Source organism: Astyanax mexicanus, chromosome 7 (genome assembly GCF_023375975.1).
Source record: "Astyanax mexicanus isolate ESR-SI-001 chromosome 7, AstMex3_surface, whole genome shotgun sequence".
NCBI classification, from domain to species: Eukaryota; Metazoa; Chordata; class Actinopteri; order Characiformes; family Acestrorhamphidae; genus Astyanax; species Astyanax mexicanus.
Window position 1 is genome coordinate 42,459,719 of NC_064414.1, and position 27,621 is coordinate 42,487,339.

The 27,621-nt window shown below is 37.8% G+C and overlaps 1 protein-coding gene across 6 annotated transcripts; it reads left to right on the plus strand.

Annotated features, from left to right (window-relative positions):
* Window positions 1-27,015, plus strand: bmpr1aa (bone morphogenetic protein receptor, type IAa). 6 transcript variants are annotated; one of them, XM_007258757.4, is made up of 14 exons: window positions 2-371; window positions 6,105-6,201; window positions 13,217-13,290; window positions 13,595-13,885; window positions 20,830-20,998; window positions 21,115-21,217; window positions 21,345-21,441; window positions 21,907-22,000; window positions 22,381-22,519; window positions 22,626-22,818; window positions 22,967-23,264; window positions 24,292-24,467; window positions 24,619-24,749; window positions 24,858-27,015. In XM_007258757.4, the coding sequence occupies exons 4-14, from the start codon at window positions 13,816-13,818 to the stop codon at window positions 24,981-24,983; spliced, it is 1,596 nt and encodes a 531-aa protein (XP_007258819.2). In that variant the 5' UTR covers window positions 2-371; window positions 6,105-6,201; window positions 13,217-13,290; window positions 13,595-13,815; the 3' UTR covers window positions 24,984-27,015. The 6 variants fall into 6 exon arrangements, with proteins under 6 accessions (XP_007258820.2, XP_007258819.2, XP_007258818.2 ...); XM_007258758.4 differs by lacking the exon at window positions 13,217-13,290 and having other exon boundaries at window positions 1-371; window positions 20,833-20,998; XM_007258756.4 differs by lacking the exon at window positions 13,217-13,290.
* The last annotated feature ends 606 nt before the right edge of the window (window positions 27,016-27,621 follow it).

Here is a 27,621-nt window from a genome sequence, read left to right on the forward strand (position 1 = left end):
CTAAAAGGTAAATAATAAAGTCGTTTGGGTGTCTTTCCTGCGTCGCTGCTGCTTGGAGGTGTTAAATATTTTAATGTAGAGGGTGCTGGGTACCAGCAGGCATGCACAGGCGCCAGTATGGAGCTTCTGAAGCGGGCAGAAACTTCGCTGTGGCTTGGATTCACTGAGTAACCTGAACGTTGGGGTGTATTTGCTAACCAACCAACCACCCGACCGTCCGTGCTGTTGAGGCTGTGGAGAATCTGGATCCCATGTGAGAAGAAGTTAACCCAGCTATTCAGACAAAAGCGCCTGCTTATCGTAAATTATTTTGGATGAAGAATTACAGATGGCCTTAATCTAATGGTATTTCACCTGGAGTCGCATGAAAGGTAAGTTCAATTAGATTTAATGACTTTGAACCGAGTTTTTGACTAAGTTTTTTGAGCTAAGCTAACAGTTAGGTTAGCTAGTTAACTTACCTGTATTTACCTACCTGGCGGTGTTATCTAGCGTAGCTAGCGTTAGCTAGCTTTAGCTATAACCGAGCTTGTGGTCACAGTTTATGGCCTAGCTAGGTTACATGGATTAATTTTCGCATTAGAAAATGTGTGGTAAACGTTTTGTAAGACGTTTTAAACGATCGTGTTCGTGTGATTTTGTGTTTGTAAACTTGTTCAGAACAAGAGATGGCAAATTCTTAGCTAACCTAAATCCAGGACGTAAATTACTAACGTAAGCTAACTACAAAACGCATTATATAGATATATTTTTTTGTATTCGAAAACGTTTGTAAAACGTTTTAAACTTATTTCAACTCGTGTTTGTTTATAGTAACGTTAAGTTATGTTTGTGTTTTTTGTGAAGTGTCTCACAAAAAGGAATTTTTAATTGAAGGCTTTTGTAATATAAAACGTTCTGTAAAAGCTTTTAAACCTTTTTATGATACAAAGGCGTTTTAAACATGTTTATACTAGTTTTCGTGTAAGTTCGTGTTTTTGTAAACTTTCGCAGAACAAGCTGTTTTAAATCCAGGTCCCGGAAGTAAAATTCCGTACCGGGATTTTGTTCCAACTCCCTGGGCAGATACTCTTTAGCGTAGCTTCACCGGTGCTGCCCAGAATGTTGAAACAAAATCCCGGTTCGGATTTTTACTGTTTAAGCCTTGAATTAAAAATTCTTTGTTCTGAGAAAGTTCGGAAAAATACAAACACGAGAATAAAAATGTTTAAAATGTTTACAAACATTTTCAAATGTGGTAAATCGAGTACATATGTAGTTGGAACAAAATCTTGGCGAGGTTTGTAGCTAACTTACATTCTGGACCTGGATTTTCCACCACTGCCTGACCTACAAGCTAACCTAGCTAACTTCGCTAGCATTGTCTGTATGGTTGCATTTTTTTATTGTAAGCGAACTAGATAAAACGAATTTAACTATTTTCATTAACAGACTATCTTAGACTGGTTTAATTAGTTATATAGCTAGCCAGTTAACCTAGCTCAGTTTAATTAAATGATTAACGTTATCCGTCTTGATGTTTTTTCGTGACTCGATATAACAACAGAAAGCTAACGCTAGCTAACTAACAAGTTTCGTCGCTGTAAGTTGATATAAAGTGTCTTAGTTACAGAAGCAGTTACGTTCTGTAAGTAAGGCTCAGTTTAGTTAACTTAAATGAAGTTCCGACCGATTTTGGTCGGTTTTTGTGAGGAAATTCCTTTTAATTTAGCTTTTAGCTTAGAATTTAGCTAACTAGCTAGTTGGAGTTAGCTCAGAGTTAGCCTGTTGGCTTGACGACGACAGCTTGGCAGCCAGCGCGATTTTCGCCCAAGCAGATATTTGTGACCTGTTTTTAAGAGTCTGGGGTGAGTTTAATAATTTAATTTAATTTAATATTTAATGTGAAGATGTTTGTTTATTTAGTTATTTATCCTAATAACAGCCTAGTCTAAACAGTAATGCCATTTGGTTAACGTTGTGGTGAGAAGAATAACTGTTGTGATGAGAAGAAGCAGATAACTAATGTTTAAATGAGCTGATTTATCGTCAAACTTTGTAAGCTAGCTAGTTAGGTAAAGCTGTAGATATTAATGTCGTATCTATCTCAGTTACACTGTTAATGTTTTTGTCTTTTCTCTTGTAATGAATACGTTCAAGTTTGGTGTAAGGTACTTGTCAATGTTGGTGTACTTGCTGAGTGCTGTAGATGAAACTAGTTAACGTTAGCTCCTTTTAAAAGTGTATTTTGCTTCTACAGGTGCCCAACCATTAAAATGTTTAATGTTCCATATTGTTAACTAGTTCTGCTGTAAATGTTAAAATGTAAGTTGGTATTATTGCTGTCCTTTGTGTAACATCAGGATCAGTCAAATGCCCACAGTAATTCATAAATGGGTCTTGCCTCTTATGGGTTAAAATGTCCCCCCATGTTGACACAGATGTGAAAATACAAATACACAGATTTACTACTTAGTCCAGGGATGTCCAAACCTTTGTTTTTCAAAGGTGGCCAGATTGAACCATTTTAAAAGGACTGCTCTCCCTTTCTAAAAATAAAAAAAATATTATTCATAAAATTATTTAAAACATTGTATTCAAAATATTAAAAACAAAAACATTTATGATTAAACACTGACTTTTAGTTTAGTTCATAACTAACAGCAGAGGTCCAAAATCTAGCTAAGATTTTTTTTTGCTGCAGTCACTAAATGCTATTCTGTAAATTGGTTTGCAGTCCAGACAGTTACTTCTGCAAAAGCAGGACACATTTTTAAAAATACCCCTAATTTTGGAAGCAACAATAAGCAACTGTCTACGTATAGATATTTGTTTAATAAATGTTTTGTCAATCGTTTTTAAACAGGCAACGTTACTTTACATATTTATTTCCCTCAACAGTTAAACAAGCTGTTTTTAATTTGTAGACACTGGGGGAGGGTGACTTTACCTTACTTTTACTCACTGTCTCAGGCCTTAAAGAAAAAAGCCAGTGTGGGCTACAGGGGGTCAAAAAACAGATGGCACCTAAATACCATGCATTCAAGACAACCAAAGGCAAAAAAGTGAATTTACTCCTCAAAATGAAAGCTAAATGCTTGCTGAGTACATATGCCAAACAGCTGTACATTCCACACTCCCAACCCCCCTTTTTTACATAAAACAACAGCCAAAATTTAGAAAAGCAAAATAAATGTGTATGGTTTATTTGTGACTGTTTGTAGCATGATGTAAAGTGATTTTGAGTTCTAGATGTGTCATGCTGCTGGAATCTGCCTGATTTCTGCTACAGATCGCATGAATTATGCATGAATTCCAGATGTAGTGACTTTAGGGTAATAGAGTGGTTTATGGCAGTATTTTTTGGCTGAAAAATGGCTATAATGATCGTCACTTTAAATTGACTTCATATTTGTGCACATACACACACTCATACATGGGCTTCAAAAGACTTTTTTGGGAGGTATAAAATTGTGTATGTGTGTGGGAATATACATTCATCACTATATCTCTCATATTGTATGTGGTTTGAATACAGCAGGAGGGATTTCCTGTTCTAAAAGGTCTAGCGATGTAACAACCATATGAAGTTGTAGCTAATCAGTTGTAAACTTACATCAGGGTCAGTTTCTTAACTCCTTAGTGTGCTTCTCCAAAGACAGCATGGTGATAAACTGCTTATGGATTGTAAGCATGACCAGCTTAATTAGGCAGATTGCCATTTGTGTGTTTGGCCTGAAAATTGGTGAATACCAATGCATAAGCAATCAATACTTTCATCTCTGACATTTAGCTTTGCTTAACACTGTATTTCTCACAAGTGACAGTACTTTTTTAAGGATGGTTTGCTTTGCAAATATCTGGTTGTAACTCACAGATTTGTCACATTTATTATTTAGCAGTATAATTTGGTGTCTGTTAGTTCTTTTCCACAGTTAAAAGGGTTCTTTGACTTTTTAATAATTGTAGAAGTCTTTGTGAAGAACTGTCCAAGAGGTATTCCTTGTATTTGAATGAGCAATTAGATTTATAAAGAACAGCTTTGAGGCATTTTGGCTCTGTTTAGAACCATTGCTTTTACCAATGAGCCATTGAATACCCCCTTTCAGAGTAGAAATGTATACAAGCTTTTAAAATTTCAAATGTACCAGTTTACTGGCTGTGTGGCCAACAATGCTGTGGTTAACTAACTTGCCAAGAAATGGATGATGGAACATGAATTCAGCTTGGGCTGGTATGTAAGCAGTGTGCCAATTATGTAATTTCTGATTTTGGATTGAAATCAAGGTATTAGACATTGCTGGTGAAATAGCCTGTTTTTTTATGTGTTTCAGAATATACATGGTCAATCTTGCAGTGATGGAAAATTCAACATTTCCTTGTGCTTTTAGTCTCTATACTTCCTGTCTTCAGGTTTCACTGCAGAAGTTTGAGTTGGAGCAATAAGTGAAGCTGGAATATCATCCATCTGAGCTCAATATGCAATGGAACAGTCTCTGATTGACTATGAATTGGATATGTTTTTCCCTGTAAAAATACAACCTGTAAAGGTCTGCCGCTACACGCACAGTGCTAGTGATAAAGTAAATAGAAAGACGTGAATGCAAACATGCCAAACTAAATGATCGTTTACAGAGTACTAAAATGTTAAAAAAGGATTTCTCAGTGAGCGATGATCTTTTGAAATCAAGCTGAACATTTCACACCAACATTTTGGTTGTTTTGTTTTCCAGCTTGCCAGTTCTGTTTGAATATCTTGTCATTCCCAGCCCAGGTTTAGTGGCCCGGAGCCCTCTAGGAGTGTATTTCAATCTCAGCAGGAGAGAGGATCGGATTGCTCTGCGGAGGCTATGACGAGGTGGCATTGGGGAGGAAGGTGGTTGTTGGAGGAGGTGGGGGAGGTTGGTTAGATCAGATTTCACATCGCTGCCTGTGTTCTTCAGCCCTCTGCACCTTCTAAAGTCAGGCCCCCCTCCACTCCACCCCACCACTCTGACTAACAGTGGAGACAGGATGGCTGAGCAGGAGAGGAAAACATTCACTCCCTTTCTTATATCATCTACCTCAGGCCTGAGCCTCGTACGCAGCATAAAAGCATATCTTCCTAAACCGTGCGACCGACCTGTTATTACCCGAGGATAGATTTAGGAGGGTTTCTAGTGCAGGGGGAAGGTGAGTGCAGGTGATTTTGCTTGTCTTTTTATTTGCTTATTCACTTTCTTTGATAAAAGTCGAGATATTGGGAAGCCTCTGTTGGGAAAGTGGTCCCTGTGTATTGAGTAAGCCCCCAGCTGTCCTTTAATGGTATTGATCTTGCTTTAAATACTTTCAGCCATCAGAGTAAATTATTTAGAGCAGCACCAGACACAGAGAATGCATAGATGCCTGTAACCTGGAATAGGTTGTATTTGAATAAGAGTGACTGGAGTTTCAAAAGGCTTGGGATTCTAGAACAATTGCTGTGATTGCATGTTTTCTCATCTCATGTGTTTAGAATAAAAAAGAGCTTTTTAGTGATGCTTTAGTCTGCTAAATGTTTTTGTTCTGGTTTGAGTCACATATTGAATGTATAGGGGACATAAAATATATATTTTATATTGTTTTGTTGTTTATTTCTGCACATATAGTTGTTTCTTCCCATTTAAGGCAACATGTCCTGCAGAACATCAACAGAAGTGACACTTATGGTGGGAGTAATAAGAGCTTGCGATTATGAGTTTTTTTTTTCTACTGAATGTTTTCTAGGTGGTTGTAAACCTTAAGGTTTTGCCTGTAGTGGTTCTGTAAGAATATAAAGAGATTAGAGTTCATATACTTGAAAAAAGGTGTGGGGGGAGGGGGTCCCTAAATGTTTTTTAGTAAAAATAATTAATTTAGTGAACAATTTAGTAAATAAAATTAAATGCTTAAATTGACCTTGCATGATTTTCACAGTTCTTTAGATGTGTTGTGTTTTAAAAACAGTTCCTCTAAATTTTCATCCCAGTGCAGTAGCTACGTATTATAATTAATGTAAGATTGCAATTATACCAAGAATAAGTAGAAACGATAGCCCATGTTTGTTTTCTCTCCACACAAAATATAAAAAAAGTATTGACCCAAAGTTCTGTTTCTTTTCTCTGCAGAAACTTGCTGTGTTAATCTGAATGACCTCAACAATCTGCCACTGTGTCCACCACATGTTTTGGCAACATGGCTCAGAGAAATGGATATATCATTATGGTATGTAGACATTTAATCTGTAATGCATTTAATTAAGCAGTTCTTATATTAAGCTTGTGTTTAGGATCTCAGATGTCTTGAGTTGGTTTAATCCTCCATGGATCCACACCATGGTTTGGTTCTCACGATTCAGTACATTATGGTAGTATATGGTTGCTGAAATGTGCAATACTTACAAAAAAATTCCTTTGTGGTGATGGATAAGGAGAAGCTGATCAAAGAACCAAACGTATTAGATAATAAATGTAATCTTTATGAAATTTTAGCTTGCTTTACCCTAACATGTTCAAAATAAACACATCTCCCTTTATATATCTCCATTTGTATTGTAGCATTCTCTAATCTATGACATCACTACAGCATTGTCTCTCATTTCCTTAGAATACTGTTTGCATTTAATTTTCATATTTTATATCACAGCCTGACCAGTGGTGCTGCTATATAATGGTGTTTTGTAAACATTTGCTCTTTTACTTTAAGGCTGCATTTATCATAATATGTATAATACCCATAAAATTTTACTTTTAAACCTGTCTAAGAGCTCACGTTGCATTTAGGTGCTACACACAATAAATTTAGTTCTCATCCAGTTGTGTATTATGGTCATAAAACTCCACAATGTGCCTATTTCTGCAGCCTCTTGAATACCTGGTCAGCAAACTCTTCAGCAGGCAGTGTTGTGGTGATTAATTGTATTGGTTTGTAGAGAAATGGAGGGCCAGAGTTGAAACGCAGAAGGAAAAGGGAGGATGATGGAGAGGGAGCTGGTCAGGGGGCACATCTCAGTGTGCTTCAGTATTCTTATGCTAATCCATTCCCGGGATGAGGCGCAAAGCAGCCAAACGGACAATGGCAGTGGAGCCAGAAAGTCTGCCCTGCAGTGTAGCAAGCCTTGAAAGGCATGTCGGGCAGGACGCCGACATGGAGGGAAGGTAGCCGCAGCACACAGCGCTGCCTGCAAGGAGGGGCCCCAGGAGGGACCAGGGAGCCAGGCCAAGCCAGGCAATGAGTGGAAGGGGTAGATAAACACCAGACCGAGCTAGGCAGGGGTATCAGCTGAATGAGTTGTGATATTAGGGGCTAAGTGGTATTTATTTAACACATGCGCTCTGCTGCTCTTCTCTGCACTGCTGCACTGTGTGTTTGTAATAGATCATTTTAAGTACTTGATGCTGTTTTATACTCTACCCGTAAAACAAGCAATAAATTCAAAGTTTTGGGGAGGGCAATATCTGAAAGCTTATATGGAAATGTTTGGACATCTAAAAAGCAGTATTTTTTCTTATTTACACAGATGGTCAGAAATTAAGATGAGTAAAACTAAACACATAAAATTAATTGAATGAAATAACAATACGGTGCAGAACATCTGCTACAAACAGTTATTTCAAGTTCTCACTACATGATTTTAGCATCAAATCTTTGTTGTCTGTTTTTGGGGCCGTCACTAGCCCAGTCGCTGTGTGTAAACTGCTGAAAGACGCAATCCGAGAGCTCACTAAGTGATTGCTAATGCCCCATGTCAGTAATTTCAATATTTGGAACTACTGCAAACTCAGTAGCATCCAAAGTATTGTGACTAAAAGTTTATGCAGAAACATTAATTAATTGGTTAGAAACAATTCAGCTTGTAGAACCATTTCAATGCATGAACAGTTTTTAGCCTGGCCAAGTCTTTTTTCATGTTGTTGTAAACCTTTTAGACTAATTCTATGTAGAATGTTTTTAAGTGCTCTTATGTTTCTCCAATAAGATTAAAGGAGTAGTTCTAGGACTGCATACACAGAACCCTGCATTGTATAACCTTTCACAGAGTGTGGAAAAGAACATATTTCTTCCCTGAGGATGGCTAGATGTCAGGGAATCTACTGAGGTGCACCAAGGTACAACCACAGTACAATACCCTCTTTGATTCTGCTGCCATTTACAGAAATGTATGGCGCCAGTGAACGCTCAGTTTCCAGCAGTGTATAATGAAACGCCAAACTATATCTTATCTTAATTCAGCGTCTGGTTCGGTGTGGCGTAACCTGTTTAGAAAGGTGAAATGATCGAGTTATTTTGTGTTTGTTCACCTTTTTGTTCAGATTGAAGGTATTTGCATGCATAATTGTAAGATATGTTGCACTTTGCAGTTCACTAAATCTTTCTGATGGACTGACTAGATTAAATTTTTCCCACTTTCTTGCAAACACTTGTGTGGGTGAGGTAGCTGTGGGCAAAATTTTGTTGCCAGTTTTTTGTTCTGTGTTTTTTTTTTTTTTTACACAGGCTGTATCGATCACACAATGATCCCAGGCGTACTGAAAGTGTTTTATTGTAAAAGAGCCTTGACCTCAGTTAACCTGGTGTACTGTGCTTGGTGTTAGGTTTCTGAAAAGCCTTTTGTCTGATTCATTCCTTTAACACCCAAACATGTCTCTCACCTGTACTGTAGGTGAGCTTTTTGTTTTCTTTACAGTAAGCTGTGTCTCCATTAATCCAGGGCATGCCTGTGCTGGCTGAGCTATCTATACCCACTGCCTCTGCACAGTCACAGTGAACAGTGGGCATTCATTTTGTATAGCAATCAGTCAACATTAGTACCACTGGCAGGTTACGAGAAAAACATTGATTATCTTTTTGACATGCCACTGTAGACAGTGTCAATACATGCTTTAAAAGCAGCATTGACACATCTGTCAGCTAAAGGTGCAACTTAAAGTAGCTGAATGCATTCATTAGAAGGGGTGTGCTAAAAAGTAAGGGTGAACTTAGAACTTATTTATTCTTAATCACAAGCAAGTGGTAGTCTGCTAGAGAGCTTTAGACTAACATAGATAACCTTGACGTACCCATTTCATTTTTGTTTATCATTGTCCTATACATAAATTTAACCATCCCATACATTGCATATATAAACATAAACAGTCTTTGTTTATTCTGCAGACAGATATCCTATATAGGATGAGCAGGTTTGTTTCTGACTACATCCTATCACAACTTCTCCAAAAGAAACCTGACCATTAACTGGCCAGTCTAGCAGGCTTTTCTCACTAGGCTCTAAATAAACATTCCCCACATGCACTTAAAGAGAGATGCTTCAACAAAATGAATTAACCACCATAATATGCAGTGCATGAATGCAGATAAATGTTTGTAAACATCTATACATGTTTGTTGTGAGAGTTGCAATAGGGGGACCCTTGAAATAAAAAGATTTTATCAGTATCTAGATTGTTATTGAGTTTTAAAAAACAACTTTTAGATTCTGATGAAAAACAACAAAAAATGGAGATGCTAAGTGAATAAATGTGTTAGTGCTGGGCGATAAAACGATATCGATAGTTATCGAGGAAACTATATATCGCGATAAGTCGGGGCGAGAAATTCGATAAACTAAATTTTCTATTTCCCGTTTAAGTAGCGTTGTGAAAAGGCGCAGCACGAGATCAGGCAGCACGCTGAACTGCTGCTCAGCCCAGTACAACCCCTCCCCTCCCCTCTCCACCATCCCCCTCCGCCCCACCCCCCGAGCCCCTCCACTCTGAACTCCTCACATAGCGGCTCCTTCTCTCCCATTTACTGGATAAACTTCATTTATACTATTCAGCGGCGCTACACTGGAAAACTCACCTTTTAAATATGAGGCATGCGTCTCCAAGATATTTAGAGAGGTGAGCTTGTTCAGATTTCTGAAGGCAGGTAAACGCTGCTCTGTTTGCTGCTAGTTAGATTAGCTTGTCTCCAGTTTAAAGTTAGCGATGTTTAGGTGTAAAAGGGATCTGTGCAATCTGTCATCATTAGCTAAGATGCTTTCACTGCTTTTTACATTCTAATAAACTAATGGGTAACGCACGTTAGCCGTGTTAATCCACGTTTCGTGTAAATTAAGGTTAACTTCAGCACGAGTGAGGGGTTAGTATATAAACACACAGAAAGGAAGCACTTTCCATCTTTTTTCCTAACTCTCACTGTTTCTGTTAGAAAACCCTGAGGGCAGCATTCTCCTCTGTCTTTGTGTTTTATAGTTTTTAACAGATAGAGAGTCTGTTATGCTGGATATTTTACTAAATACAGAAGATTATATAATCTGTCTAGCTGTATTTGAACTGAGCTAAACATTGCTGTTACTGAACTGGAGTTTTAAATACACTTAAGTAATGTAAGTCTAGTCTACTGAAAGCCAGTAATGTTAGTATAAATCTGTACTGCAGTAGAAGTGGATCATTTCAGAAACTTGACTTTATTCCTCCCACCTCCATTATAGGCCACTTTTTTTTTTAAATATTTAAATGTTAGCTTAATTTAAATGAAAAAAAAACTAAAGGCTCTTATTTAAAAAAAAACATAAGCAGTAAATTATCTAAAATTACAACAAATAGAAAATAGAAAAACAGTAAAACATATGTAATACATACTTTTTATATGACCAAAATTAAACTAGACTGAAATCTGACTAAAACTAATAATATCCGATAGACTAAAATGTAACTAAAACTATTATACATTTTAGTGAAAAGACTAAGACTGTATCAAAATCACCTGTCAAAATGAACACTGTGATATACTCTTGTATTTTGCTTTATGTAGTTGCCTGCATTCAGGGAGGGGAATGATCTTTTGATTAAATATAATTTTATAAAAATAAATAAAGTGTTATTGCAATTTAAATTAAACAGACATATAATGTAAAGGGTCTTACATATTTTTTAGTTTATATATTTGTCCCCTTTTTAAAATTAATTTAAAAGCTGTACCCACCTGGCAAGATGTTAACATCCTAGTGTCTGTCCACAAGGCTCTGAGCCTGCTAGTGATTTTGTCCATAACTCCCTTATTCTGTCACTTCTGAGTAAAAATAGAAACCTTTAAGTGTAACAGAAAGTGATTTGATTTATATCGTGATACATATCGATATCGGCTGATATGAAAAACTATATCGTAATAAGATTTTTTTCCATATCGCCCAGCCCTAAAATGTGTAGTATAAATGGAAAAATATACGTATTTATGGTAGTATAGAATAGGGATGCTCACCTACTGTCGCGCGGAGCTTTTTAACTGTCCTGCGGAGCTTTTTAACTGTCCTGCGGAGCTTTTTAACTGTCCTGCGGAGCTTTTTAACTGTCCTGCAGAGCTCTTACTGTCCTGCGGAGCTCTTACTGTCCTGCGGAGCTCATACTATTAAAGAGTTCTGCCGGTCAGTAGCTGAGCCGCGCAGGACAGTTAGAGTTCTGCGGACAGTAGCTTCACCCAAAAAAAAAAAATTTTTTTTTTTTGAAAAGGAGAATCGTTTCTGAATCATTTAATGTTAGAATCGCGATTCAAGCTCGAATCGATTTTTTTTCCCTGCACCACTAGTGTAGAATGTGTTTAATGGATTGTATGCATAATTGCAAAACCAAGACTGTTGGAGGCCAATTTTGCAAAGTATACAGATGTTTGAGTTTGGAGTTGTGCCAAAGACTAAATCTAGAGTTATGAGCTGAATAGTGGGTGCTATCTCTTGTGGACAGAAGCTTAGAATGCCTTTTTTTAAGTTTACCGAAAGATTTAAGTCCAAAGGAAATCTGTAAGATCCAAAGAAGCCTGTGGAGCATCAGCTACATTCTCGCTCAGGGAAATAGCTGGTCATTTTGACTCTGGTTTCCAGTGGTATATTAAGGCTTGACCACATGTCTGAGAATGGTGTGAAATACAGTCACAGTGGGTCATTTTTTCCACATCTGAGTGAATTTGGTTGTTGTGGCTTGGAATTTCTGTCAGGGTGAGTTATTCCCATGCTGGACGTTAATACCAGTGTTGTAACCAATTCCATAAAAGGGACTTTCTCAAATGTGCTGAGAGGCCCATTGCTTTTTCAACCTGCTTTCTACCATTGTGCATCTTTCTCTTATTCTTACCATTTGTTTGGGCCTCTGTAAAGCTAAAATAATATTTGAAAGTGAGTCTTTCAGGTCTGGACCTTTGCCACAAACTTGTAATGCTGCACACAAGGTTTCTTCATCAGTAAAGCTGCATACACACTCGGGCCCCTGCAGCCATGTTTCTTGGCCCTCTGTGAAGGTGCCTCGATGGCGGTCTAGTCCCCTTGCCTTGAGGAGGCCCACTTTGTTGCCTTGTTATCCAGTCAGGGATGTGTGAAAAGTGGGGCACAGGTCGGGGCTCTTTGTCCCCCTCGGGCAAATCAAAAGTGACAGACACCGGCCCACGTCGCCACTAATTTGCCCCCCCTCCCTCAGCAGAGGCTCTGCTCTCAGCCACTAATTGCAAAGAGACATACAAGCCTACAAGGGAACAGACACATCATGTTATTAACGCTGGATAGGGCCAGTGTGGGTAATTGCGGAACATCCTTCAACAAATAATTTGAGCATGTTACGGTATTCAAGAATAGCGCCAGTCTGACAGGGGTTGTGGGGTCAAGTCTGGAAAAAATCAAGAGGCGATGATGGGCGGTGTTATAAAATAAGAGAAAAGGATCGATGGGTGAATGGTCCAGCACCTTCCAAAAATTTACATCAGTAATTGTGTACCTGAATCTGTTGGTAAAGGTGTCTGAAGCCATTTTATTGAACAAGATGCCAAGTTCTCCATGTTTACTTTGAGTAACTTTAAGTTGGTTAAATTACTAAATATATGGGAATTTAGACATTTTTTTTGGGAAGGTGCGGAGAATGCTACAGCTTAGATTAAACAAAGAGGCATAAATAGGCCTTAAGCACGCATGCCCGTACCGGTGGGCAGCCTTCACTGCAGTCTCCAGGTTTAGGACCCAACAGTGACAGTGTGGCAAACTTGGGTATTGAAACCAAAACCTGGTCATAAATCCTATATAAAAATATGAATCCTCATAAAACCTGGAGTAATTACTAATCAGCTACCTCTGCACCACATAATGAGAAAATATGTACTAACGTTGTCCTATCATACTAATAAATTTAATGTCAGTAAGTTGCACACAACTAATTCAATACACTTAATGTGAGTCTGTGCAAAGGCTATTAATATTTATATTTATATTCCATTGCAGGTTGCAGTGCCAGAAATGGTTCTGGAAAAGTGCCTGCTCTGACAGAGTTTCAAAAGTACTGAAAATTCAAAAATGTATGTCCATGCCTGGACCACATGTAATATTTCACACTATTATATGTTCTTTATAGTTCTTTTTCCCAAGTTTATGGCTAAAATCTGCATTTCACCATTTTTTTAGCTTAAAAGTTAAAACAAAATTAGTTTAACTCTATTTCTGCTCTTTTGCTTTGACAATAAATTGAAATAATTGGGTCTAAAATGAGCAGTATGTGTTTGTCTTTGGTGCATAATATGTTTGTGAGAATTACAGGAAGACACTATCTGGTTCTAGATTAAAAGGTACTGATGCAGTTTTTTCCCTCTTCTTCTTCTTCAGTGCTGTGGAATAGAGGACCTTATTAGGACGAAGCTCTGAGTTTCTAGTGCCATCACATCCTCTTCTCTCATCCTCTTCACTCCTCTGCCTGGGACATCACTGTCGTTCATCAAGCCACATTTTCAGCATCTCCAATAGCACCAAGTTAACAGCTCAGCATACAGTCTGACGCACCTGCAAGCCCTGGTGGTGTTTTATCAGAAGTCGCTGTTTTTTCGAGAATGGCCCGGTTTCGTTTTTTCACAATCGTTCTGGCTGGAGTCTGCATTCTTCTGTGTCCTACAGCTGAAGGTAAGGCAAATTTTCCTTTTTTCTGTTGTGTGGTTATTGAAATTAATAGGGAATGATTTTATATGGACTATTTACTGTACTGACAGTTAGTGGCTCTCCATGTTACATATTTTATTGGGACAATCCTGTAATGATTACGCCATCTTTTCAATAAGCCTTCATGTAGTTTTTTAGTGATCAACATAATCTCTTGTTCAGCTGATCGAGGGCATAGAGAACAGTATTGTTCTGACACTTTACTCAAGATGATCAAAGAATATGGTTTTTTGAAATGTTATCATTGTATCATTACTAAAGCTGTTGCCAAACAGTCTCCAATGAAATGATTTGATTTTAGATTGGTTAGCTCAAATTCCGCTCTGCAGTTGTATCAGAAACCCAATACTTCTGGGTTTTTTGCTTTTTGCATTCTTTTTAGTGCAGCTAAGTTGTCATAGAGATATTATGAGGGAGAGAGATATGACTGTGGTTTAATGCCTCATTTTTTTTTATAATGTGCACTGGGATGTGCAGAGAAACTGATATCTTTGTTTGCTAGAGGTCAATAAAAAGCTGCGCTACTGCTCCCGGGTAAGCACAACAGCGCCAGTCAGCTCACTTGGTACAATAAACTCACCTAAAGCTGCTGTAAAGAACAGCCTATCAGCCTTGTAAAAAGGTTGCCCTGAACAGTCTGTGAAATGTACAGAAACATCAGCAGATGATTTCTCTGAAAACAGTGTTATATCACAGGGAAACTGATAAGTTAATAGGCTATGATACTGGCTGGGTGTTTTGAAGAAAGCCTTTAAACATGTGATTTAGTGCAATATAAATCTAAATACAGGATTTTTAAACAAATGTCAGTAATTTCAATGGGATGATGACCTGTAGTGTAAAAATGATTAATTAGCTGTTTTATGTAATTGGGGTAAGCATGCTCGATTAAAAACGATTTAAAAAGTGCAACAGTAGTAGTTCCCCTGTTATTTCAGTATAAGGTCTTTAATTACCATTGCTCCTTTAGTTTGTTCTGAGTCAGTGTGTTCAGTGGCTTTCTCTGAAGTCTCCCGACCAGTGCCACTACAGGAAGCTGTTGGACTGATTGTTGCTGCTCTCTCTTCCTTTTTTGCACATTGACTATTTCCTGTATAACACTGTCAGACTGGCTCTGGGGTAATTGACTCCCCCAGACCATTGTTCTCAGGAAACACTCTCTCACTCGATTTCATTCGCTTTCAGTTCACTTGAGGATGATTCTGAGTAGGGCTTAATTCATAGGAGATCTTTTGGTCCTGCTGTTGCATCTTTTAACACCTTGGTTTGTGTCTGTTTTGTTGGAACACCCATGCTTGTTAATAGCCTGTTTGTGGTCTGTTATTTGTTTGTTGTTGACATGTGGGAAGTGTTAATGAGTTGTTGCTGTAGCAGAGACTTTTAAAATGATGCTGTTGGATTTACCAAAAATCGATGTGAAAAATAATAAATAAAGGTCCTAAACTAATTGTTCTCCTTTGCTGGGCTTCAATCATTTTTCCCTTTGAAATAAACAGTTGAGCTGAGGTTCACAATGAACTGATACCTCGCTCAGCCTTTGTTGCTGCACGCATATAATATAGTTCGAGTCACTATCATTCAAAATATTATTACATTATATATTATATTATATATTAATTTGGCTAATGAGTAATTGGTTTAAAGTTTTTTACCGGGCTGTTGTCAAGGTCAAAACAGCTTATTTATAATGCTGTTTAGACCTATAGACAGAAATTCTCATTTATAAATAATGAAAACTTGTTTAAGCATGATACAGATTTTTTAAAAATAAAACAATTCGCCTTACTCAGTGTTTTTCTTTAGTTATATAAAAACACTGTATGGTGAGTTAGGTGACACAATAATGCTGTAATTGATAATTATCTGATCCAGTTTTTAATGTTACATATCAGCTCATTTTATTTTAACCCATTGTACAGCCACATAATGCAAAGTATATTAGTCTGTTAACTATGATTAAATTATGAAAATGTAATATGTTTCAAAGATAGTGGTTCAAAAAAGAGCTTGGTTGTTTGTTGACAGTTTACGATACCAGAAATCAGTATACAAGTAATAAGCATTATTACTATTGTGAAATCACAGGGTGTCCTTTTTTTTACATAGCACCTTAACTTGTGTCCTGTATCTCTTTAAGAAGCAGCTCCACATACGTACTGTGTGTGTGTCTGGCAGTAAGTGGAGAGGCTCATTATGGGGGAGGGTGCTCTGCCAGACCTCAGACTCCGCTGTGACTGCAGGCAGAATGAAGCACACATGTGGATACGGGGGCCGGGAGCTCAGATGTTTCCTGGCAGCCTGACAGGCATCCGGCTCTGTCTGTCATGGCCCTTAGCCAATCACAGTCCAGCAACTGGGCCAGGGCCTTTAGCTAAGCAAAATGTCTTCACTGTTGTCAGCTTGAAGAGCTTTGTTGAGGTTTGCTGTTGAGAGGTGGTGACTTTGAATACAGCAGTCAAAATAGTCAAAGTTCAGTTTGACAAAGAACACTGGTGTTTCAAGTGGATGTCGTCTGTATTGTTGTTGTCTTTGCCAACATTACAGTGAATATAACCTTGTATTCTTAAAGACATTTTTAGGGCACTTTTAGGTCATGACTCGCAGGCCCCAAAGGGAGAGTCAAGAAGTAGGGAGTGGGAGTCTGAGGCAGTGAGGGAGAGTGGGAGGCCTTTCTGGTTTCTATTTGAGGCCTGGCTTGTTTGATCCTCGTCCAGACCGTTCCTTACTCTAACTTTCCACCCCGGCTCCACGCTCTATCCTGAACTCGTCACTCGTCATCAGGGACACCATTTCTCTCCGCTTCGGATCAAGGCCATGCCACTGCTTGCATGAGGATTATTGGTTAGCTCAGTTACAAAATGACTTCATTTACATTTCCTGAGCTTGTATTAAGTCTAGACAGTTTAAGTCTAATTTGTTTTATGTTCTGGCACAATAAAATGGGAGGCTGTGTTCGAGATGAGCACACATGTACAAAGTGTCTAAGTGTACATCTTCCATATATGGACAAAAGACTAACTAGAGCAGAGTTCTTCCGCTGTGATGTCTAAAGCATTTACCATGTAGCATCCAGAGTACCCTTGGGACAATAATTGATATTTAATGTCATGCTAAATTACATTCTGAATGAAATTATTTGTTTGAATGACAAATAGGCATTATGCGTTTAGTCATATTTAGGCTTATAAGGCACCTTGCATATGACTGTAATAGTTGGGCTGTGTATTGGGAAGATATTTATATTTATACAGGGTTTACAATTCAATATACCATGATACCATAAGTGACGATCCTTTTTGTATTTTCTCCCCTTTCTTTTTTGTTTTTTGTTCCTTTAAAAACTTTTTATTCACTCAGGAAAAAAAACTGCCACCAATCTTTACATGTAAACTATTAACCAAAATCAGTACAATAATAAAGTAAGTATGGGCAAAACATAATATTGCAATAATTCAATATATCAGTCTTTTCTTTCACTCTTTGTACAGTGCATTGACATTTACATATATTTTGTTTTCCTTTTGCTGTAATATAAGCCTCTATACTCTTCTGCAAAGGACTTACACTAGATTTTGGAACACTTGCTTTAAGAATTATATGGCATTCGGCCATGAGAGCATTAGGGAGGTCAGGTACTGATAATGAATAATTTGAAAACGATCATAAATTCCACTCAAACTCATCTCAGAGGTATTGGCTGGAGCTCTAGCCAGTACCAAGAGATGTCATTTTCACTGCTTCACAGCCCAGTGCTGGAAGGCTTGATACCCTTCCGTTAATTAAATTAAATGCCTGTGATAGTAATTGGGCTGTATATTATAAAGAACCTGATCTTGGCCATTTAAAAAGGAGTGACTGGATACTTTGGTATGTGAGTGGAGTGTGGAGAATTCGTTTGGACCATGTTTTTGTCAGCTGTTAAGTGCTACAAATCAGTAATTTGTAGACTATACATTAAAAAGTTATTTTTTTCTTTTTCATGTTTTTCCGTTTTCGCTGGATGCGGCAAAACAGGCGCCTGAAAAAGGTGCAAGACTGAAATTGATCGAAGGCACTGTAAATCTTAACCAGGTTTAATTCATAATAATATTGTGAAATCACAGTAATTGTTCAGATGATAATCGTTTGTCTAAATTTGTTATCGCCCGAGCATACCATGCAGGCTCTCCACACTCCCAGCAGAGCGCTGTGCTGAATGCTTCATTACGACTCAGTTTGTAATCTTACTGCTCTTTTTCCTGTGCTGATAGACTTCAAAGGCAGGCTATCACAGTTTCATGATTAGACCAAATGTTATCAGTTCATGTAACTACACTGCTTCCATTAGCTCATATTTTGTGTGGGTGTTTCCTTTTGACTGGTTATTTGTCTGGTTTTGGATGTTTTTCTTTGGGTTCTTTGTTGTAGTGTTCAACAGCATTTATTGATTTAAGTTAGAAATTGCTCATAGGGCTCATAGATGATTTCATGTTACTGATACACGATTGAAAGTATCTGAATACATTGAGGTACATATCTTTACAGTGTACTGTTGCTACTTTGCTTACATTAAGTAAGCTTTGGTATGTAAGAGAAGTAGACTTACTCTAATTCTCCTCAACCCTGGCCCTAATCTTGCTATTTAACTCAACACTAAACTTAACCTCCATCTAAAACCTTGCCCTAACCTAACACTCTCCCAAACATCTTATAATTAGCATGGTTTATTATTGAATCACTTATTCAGACATAAAATACACTTTTATTATTATTTAAATTCTGACCTTTACCTCTGCTCAAAACATCTCTGGCTCTAATCTTAAACCTTAGCAAACAAACAATGAGTGCAAACAGCTACGGGTAAACTACATTTACGTCTACTTTCAAGCGTTGTGTGTGAAAGGTACTGTGGACCAAGATCCAAACCAAAGGTACATTTACATCTACCTTTAAGCCTTCCTTGTGAAATGTACTGTCAACCACAGTCCAAGCCAAAGAACCAGAATTTTAAGTAGTCTCAGTACAGAAAAGCTGAATCATGGTTTGATTCCTTTGCTGTTTAAATACTTTCTTGGTTTGAAAGTATTAGACCAACCTTTAGACCAATTACGGGAAGAGAAGGCAGGCTATAATTAGCCATACAACAACAGAAGATTAAAATGAAGTGTGTTGCTGAAATCTGACTCCCTTTTGCCTGCATGTGAGTCATGCAAAAGTATGGTCACTATAGATTACGCTGGTGATTTCTGCAGCTACTCTAACTGCATATTATTTATAACCAAACATTTAATATAATATAACCATTTATTTAATTATAGTTGTCCTCAGTTCTGACCAGTTTAACTAGTAGTAAAAACTCCCAACAGAAATTCTCACCATATTAAATTCAATATTCAGACACAGTATTAGCAATGTAATGGTGCTATTTGCATATAGTAACATTATTGATTACTCAAATGTATTGTGCTTGATGTCACACAAGGCAAAAGCTTTATTTGATGACCTGCTATAGACCGGACCATTGCGTTGTTTGTATGTGCACAGTATAAAGTGAATTATAAACTGAGCCAAAGTGCAACAGAGACTCCTTTATCTCCCCCGGTCACAATTTAATCACTGAGCTCTAATAGAATTAGCCCTAAGAGTACAATCTAGCCAGAATTCCAGATCAGCAACAGCAGCAGCACATGGAAGGGCAAGCCAGAATAAGAGAAGACAAGCTTTTAATGAGATCTGAGAAAGGAATTCAGCTGATAACCAGAGCGCCATGTTGCTGTGCCTCACACAGTGGCTCAGGCAGTGATCAGCTGTCTTAACAACATGTCTAGACTAGAAAGACCGGAGTAGAGTCATGCTTCAGAGGAGTCACTTGGGGCAGCCACAAGAATGAACGCGCACACACGTACATATAGTGTGTTGTACTTCCTCAGCATCTGGTTGATGAACTGCCACCTCAAAACTGTATGAAAAGGTAGAATAAAGAAAAGAGAACAGGCTCTGAAGCAGACAAACGTGGATGTGATTAAAGGATGATGTCATCCTTTTGAGCCCTGCATTGTAGTCAAATTACAGCCACCTCAACCTCTTAAAGGCTGGCTCATTATTGGCGGGTCAATATCCAGAGCCTTTAATCCAGTCTGTTGGGCATTTTATTCTCCTAGGAATTAAGTTTGACTGTAGTGAGCTACTTAGGATGTTCTGTATTGATTGCAAATATCAAGAAAATGAATTTGACTCTGTTTGTGAGAAATGTGCTAAGAATATACTCTATGGAAAAAAAAAGTATTGGGACACCTAATTAATTTCAATTTTCTAAAATTGAGGATGATAATAAGAAGTGTGTCCTGTATGTTCAGAAGCAATAATAACACTGTCCAGGAAAGGCTTTACTAGGCTACTATTCCTTGAGGGTTTATTTAAATGCATTTAGCAACAAGAGCATTAGTGGGGTCATGATGTTGGAAGATCTCCACCTCACATCACCTCATCCCCCAATTCCATAATTTACCCCAGTAGTATGAGATTAGAGAACACAGTTTCACAGTGCTGAGGAGCTTTATATCATGCTAGCCCATGGCTGGCATTCGACATGTTGCTAACAGGTTCATGTTGTGTTGTGTTTTTTTCCCGTCCAGAGACTCCTATTGTATTGGCAGTACATATCTACAGGGGCTGGATAATAGAACCTAAAATAGCTCAGTGCATTTTTTTTTTCATTTAATTGGGTGCCCACCAACATTCCGACATAAAGTGTGCAATTTCTGCATCCTGCTTATTTATATGATGGAGTGTGTTAATATGTGGCACAGTGGGAGATATAGGAGTCTTTTTAAAGACATTCTTAATGTATTGTAGACTCTTATCGCTCACAATACAAGAATTGCGGTTTATGAGGTCCGTGCATAATGTTCCCTCCTTCTGTGTTCCAGCAGCTGGACAGAACCCAGACCACGTCCTGCAGGGAACGGGTGTGAAGCATGGCCCTGACTCGAGAAGGTCAGGGGTGGATTCGACTGTGGAGCCAGAGGACGCTGCACGCTTCCTGAGCTGCTACTGCTCAGGCCACTGCCCGGAGGATTCCAAGAACAACACGTGTCTGTGAGTGACCACATGTGCATGTCAGTGTGTGTGTGTTGAAGGACCCAACCAAACATTGCCTTTTAAAGATCCAAATCAGATGTTCGCTTATGATGGATAATCTGTTTGTAATGCAGGACAAATGGACAGTGTTTTGCAATTATTGAAGAGGATGAAAATGGAGAGGTTTTTCTAAGCTCTGGCTGCATGAAGTATGAAGGCTCACATTTTCAGTGCAAGGTAAAATCGAGTGGGGATTGTTTATGAATTGATGCCCATAATATTAAACATTTCATATTCAAATAGTAATAGCATAGTGGCATGGAGTATTATTGTTAATATATAACAGCAATTAATTTTTTACCAGGATTCACAGTATGCACAGACAAGACGAACCATTGAATGCTGTGGGTCTGACTTCTGTAATCGGGATCTGAAGCCAGAGCTGCCCCCTCGAAACCCAGGTGAGATTCCACCCAGTCACATGATTTTGACAGCAGCTGTCACATAGTGTGTGATCGAGTTTCGGCTGGCAAGTAGTCACAAGGACTCTTGGTTTATTTTGTGGATCTTGTAGTTTATATCAGTGTTTCTTTGTCCTGTTCTTGATGCACCCCTGCCCTGCACATTTTAGAGGAGTCTTTGCTTTAACACATCCCCTGACAATCTGTAAAAGTTTGTTAATTAACTAATTAGTTGAACCAGGTGTTGGGCAAAGCAATAAATATGCAGGACAGGGTGCTCCAGGACCAGGATGGAGAAACCACTGGCTTATATAAATGAAGTCTCTTTTTGCACTTAAAATTTTATCTGAGACGAACCAAAATATAAGCCATACATCGCTTAATAAAAGGCTGTAAATAAAAGTTCACAAATTAATTAATCTGTGTGTTGTGGTTCTGAAAAAGTCCCTTATCTTTGTCTTACAGAGACATTCTTCGGTCCTCATTGGTTGGCATTTTTCATCTCAGTCACTGTGTGCTGCTGTACCCTTGTCTGCGTCACTGTGATCTGTTACTACAGGTAAGTCACTAGGTAGTGGTTGTTGTACTGTATTTATTTGTAGTGAACTAAAATTGTAATAGTCATTGTATGTTTGTGTTATCTGTCCTGTCCCACCAGTGTCAAATAAAATGACAATTTAAATTTGGAGATTTCAATTATATTTATTATTTTTATTTTGTTCATTTTTATTAAATTAAATTCATTTTATTTATTGAAGTTGTGTAGATTATGTATATTTTTGGATATTCTCTAGATTAAGCTTTTTGTTCAGTTATATTGAACATTGCCTTTCACGTAGATTGAATAGATTGAATGGATCATTCTCTTGACTGATTGAAAGGCATAGATTAGGTAATATGTATTATGTTATATAACTGAGGTCTGTTCATCTTGTTCAGGTATAAGTGGCAGACAGAGAGGCAGCACTACCACAGAGACCTGGAACAGAATGAAGACCTCATTCCAGCTGGAGAGTCTCTCAAAGACCTAATCAACCAGTCACAGACCTCAGGCAGTGGTTCTGGGCTCCCTCTGCTGGTGAGAAGCATCAAATGGACCTCACTAATGGAACTGGGTCTCTAAGTGTGTTTTGTTTGTGTTTTATTATTGTTCTTAATCCTGTGTGTTTTTGGGCTCTCTTTAGGTCCAGCGCACCATCGCAAAGCAGATCCAGACAGTGCGTCTGATAGGGAAAGGCCGGTACGGGGAGGTGTGGCTGGGACGCTGGAGAGGGGAGAAAGTGGCAGTGAAGGTGTTCTTCACTCGGGAGGAGGCCAGTTGGTTCAGAGAAACTGAAATCTACCAAACTGTTCTTATGAGACATGAAAATATACTGGGTAAGTAAGAATGGGTAAATCTAATCTAATTTATTTATTGAATAAATGTAAATATTTTTGTCTTAAATGCAGTATTGATCTGAAACTGTTGTAGTCAATGAGTGCCATTTCTTTGCCATGTTCTAATTGGTCATTCCTTACGCAACAGGATTCATAGCAGCAGACATAAATGGTACAGGAACCTCCACACAGCTCTACCTGATCACAGATTACCACGAAAATGGCTCTCTCTACGACTACCTGAAGTTCACCACCCTGGACACACAGTCTCTGCTGAAACTGGCCTACTCTGCAGCCTGTGGCCTGTGCCACCTCCACACTGAGATCTACGGCACACAGGGCAAACCTGCCATCGCCCACAGAGACCTGAAGAGCAAGAATATTCTCATAAAGAAAAATGGCACATGCTGTATTGCAGACCTGGGATTGGCAGTCAAATTCAACAGGTGCTTACCTAGGTTCACGTCTGATGAAGATTAATAAAACACTTGAGATGTTTTGCCAGTGTTGCCAATACATTGCTGTATTGAGTTTACATTGTAAATTATTTAAGTGGAATTACCTAGACAACTGCTGATTTATATAATCATTTGTGATTTTATAGTGTTTAATCAAAAATATACCGATTATCTCGATTAGATACTCGATTAAGTTTCTTCAGTGCAGCAAAACAAAGAAGTGGCTTAACACACTTTAAGATTTCAACTGTACATTTTATTAAAGCATTGAACATCCTATAAGGACAATATATGAAACAAAAAAAATATTTGTAGGGCCTCAGTCTAAGACTCCCATCACAAAGATATTTGTTGGCCGCAAGCTAATAAAATATTAAAAAACTACAAAAAGGAAAAAAGGTAGGATACATTTGTAAATAGTTTTTCCCACAGCCAAAAAGTGTAGGCATAGCATTACTCATGTATATTAAATATCCTTTGTGGAAATTGTTTAACTTCTGTAGGTAAAATATATGAAAAATGAAACTTTACCATCTGTAAATCTGCATTTTTATGGCTAATTTATGTGTTAACGTTAAATACAGATGTGGGCAGAGCTTTCTATCTGTACTCTGGATTCATTTAGTCTATTTTTTTGCATGCTCTTTGAAAACTTATGGACATGGATTAGTTAGAGCAGTACCATTGGAAATTAAAAATGACAATGTAGCCAGTAGTTCAAGCAAAACAAGTAAAGCTCTTCATCTCTACCTCCTATACTGTTGCCATGATTACGTTGTCAGCTTTAACTCTGAACTGCCCTCTAGTGGATGTATTGTTTAACAATTATGCTAGTATAAATGCGGGTGTATCCATATTCATCATATGGTCAGTGTAAATTTGTCTGTATCATTAAGAAATATTTTAACAAAGGTTAACCTGACTTGTATCGGTTGTATTAAAATGTTTAAAGTGTCTCTAATAACTTAAAGTTAAAACTTTTTGCCTAATTTATTTTCTTTTTACTGTCTGTCAGTGATACCAATGAAGTGGACGTTCCTCTGAGCACTCGAATGGGAACTCGCCGCTACATGGCTCCAGAGGTTCTAGATGAGACCCTGAATAAGAACCACTTCCAGGCCTACATTATGGCTGATATTTACAGCTACGCTCTAGTAATTTGGGAGATGGCCAGACGCTGTGTCACAGGAGGTACTGATTTAAAATATGTCCTAACATTTGTGGTAAATTCATAGTCTATCCTTGCTAGATTCAAGTACAGTCCTAGGCCAGGAATGTCGATGTAGAGAGAGAGACTTTTTGTAAAAATGTAGTACATATTTTGTTTTATTATTGTTTTTAGGAATAGTTGAGGAGTACCAGCTGCCATACTATGAGATGGTCCCTCCAGACCCTTCTTATGAAGACATGCTGCAGGTAGTGTGTGTCAAAGGACTGCGGCCAACTGTGTCTAACAGGTGGAACAGTGATGAGGTGAGTGTGGAACCTTTTTTTTTTATTTTTTATTATTTTTTTTTTATATACTTTAAAAATATATAAGTAAGAATGAGTGCTGATGAGTGGCTGATCTTGTTTCCTCAGTGCTTGAGGGCCATGCTGAAACTAATGTCCGAGTGCTGGGCACACAACCCTGCCTCCCGCCTCACCATTTTAAGAGTCAAGAAGACATTAGCCAAAATGGTCGAATCGCAGGACATTAAAATCTGAGCCGCAACCTAATTCGGACTGTTGGCGAGAACAGTGGCCATTGTTCGACTCGTCACTTCTTATCATTAACGTGTGCTCTTATCTGTGGAGATGAGATGATATTAATGTGAGAGACCACGTCATATGATGTCCTGCAAAATGAGGATTGCGAGAGGTCAAAATCAGACACTGAACACACTCTCGGTTCAGGTTTATGCCGTCTTCGCTCCTTTCCTGCTTGACCTGTGGAATAAGACATGGAGCCATTTTTTTTTTTGCTTTCTGTGAAAGCTGTACAATTACGGGCTTTGAAAGAAGGTGATTTGAACAGATTTAAACTGCCGAGATGAATCCTCCTAAAGTCTTGGAGTGGGAGAAGAAAAGATGTGGGAACTGACCTTTCTGCCTTAGCGAAATTCACACCAAGCCAGTTGTTTTTGTGTGGGACGTGTATGCATTCGTCTCTTACTTTCTGGGATAAACTTCAATTCCTGCCATATGGAAAACTATTCATGATTATTTGCAGAGTGAATATACATTGACTGTAATAATAAATATGTAAATAAAATTATAATATTAGACTGTATGCAAAGTAAATAGAGCAAGAAATTAATATAGTGGTCCAAAGGGCCACAGAATGCGTTTTAGACTGTCGACAAAATGGTTCCCATTTACTGTGTTTAGTTGATAAGGCATGATAGCATTCAGCAGTTACAGCTCGGAGCTGTTTCACACCGGTTGCTATAAGAGGTATACCTAGACTAACTCTTACGATAATTACACAGTTAAAGTCTGTATTTCTCATTTTTTAAGAAAATATTTTATTATAACATTTAAAGGAAAACCACCTTGTAAGTCCTAATTGGATATTTATTATGTTATTTTATTTTTTTTTGTTCTGTTTTATTTTTTTTCTGTTTTCTGACTGCATATTAAAAAGGATTTGACATCATAAACACACACCCTTAAAATGCCAGCTTTCCCATCAGGAAAACTCATAATTATTGTTTAGTGCCACAGAAAAGACCATTTCTCCCAACAACAAAAAAAAACACAATAGAAAAAACAAGATATTCTGTTTTTCTTTCTATTCAGCTATTTGATAAATCTCTGCACACAGAATGTATAAAGATTTAGTGCCAGAATAAGTATGCTGCTTCGTCAAATATTGCCAACTCGTCAATTTACTGAACAGTCAATGGGCACTGCTATTCAAATTGCACAGCAATCTGCATTTTCTAAAGTAAATTTATACATCCTCTACAAAGAACACAATTCTCCATATTTTAATGTTATTCCATTGAGGTATTGTTTGTTATTTGCATAATTTAGCATACATGTTTAGTATGTACAAAAGTTACAGAAAAGAAATTGTGCTCCAACGTGAACAAATGTCAGATACATGACATCCATTTTGTGTAGAGAATTAATTCACTTTTTTACACCTAGAAAGTAAAACAAACATGAGCCCATATCTGTATTAGAGAACATGTGTCCTGAAGTTCTTCATATCAGCCCATTTCTGTACTAATTAAAGTAATTTGTGGCCTAAAGCAGCACATACAAAAGAGCAGCAAGAGGTTTTCCCATTCAAACATGATAAAAGCCCTGTTTATAACTTTTATTTATCTAAATTAGCCCTGTAAAATGGGTGACCCTCAGCACAAGGCTGACCTCTAGTGGGGGCTGAGTTAATACAGTACATATGCATGACCCTTTATTTTTTCTTTAATTAATGTGTCTGTTGTTTGTTTTACTTTATTTTGCTTATTTTCTGGGAAATTCTGCACCCTTGGAGCCTTCACAATTGAAATGTAGCATCTGTGAAATGATGTACATCTATATAAATGTGCTTTGCCATAGCCTTACCCAGCCCTCTCCTGTGTTCTATAATGCATAGGTACTAAAAGAGAACACACTATAGTATGTAATTATCACACATTTTTATATAGCTCCTGGTTAAATGGGTGCCTTATGAGTTTGCCAAGAGAATATGAATACTATGTGCTTAATGTTTGTCTGTTGTATTCAGTAAATACTCCATTTTACTACACTGGTCTTTGTTTGTGTGTGTGTTGGGTGGGTTATATTTTAACAAGAGTGTAAACAGCAGCCATAGCTGGTTTCACTGAGGTGTCCTAACCAAGCAGTTATATTTTAAGCTACAAAGCATGACTAATATGTTTTATGTGAAAGTATATTTAACCTCCCTTCCCCTTTTAATTTCAAATATTGCATATTTGTCACACTAAATAGATTCTCATCCAAAATGTTCTACAAGACAAAGACCCCCCTTTAAAATTGGCAATACATGTGTCTTGAGTTTTAGGATTTTATTTAGATAAAATGCACGCAGTGTCAAACTTCCAAGGCCCATTTACAGGGTGTCTGCAGAGCCTTAAAAACTCACAAAAAAGGCCTCTTTTTCCATATGATTTCTTAAATCCATCTCCTAGACAGTCACAGACACAGAAGCCATGTTTTCGACCAAACGTTTTTGAAAACGTCTTTCACAGGTATGTAACTTTTATTAAAATTTTTATTAAAACTGGAAAAAAAAGCTTTTTCTATCACATTTTTTAAATTCACAAAAACTCCTAACAGCCACACAATGAGCATTGTAAATTCAGGTAAATGGAAGAATGCTGTGTATAGGCGA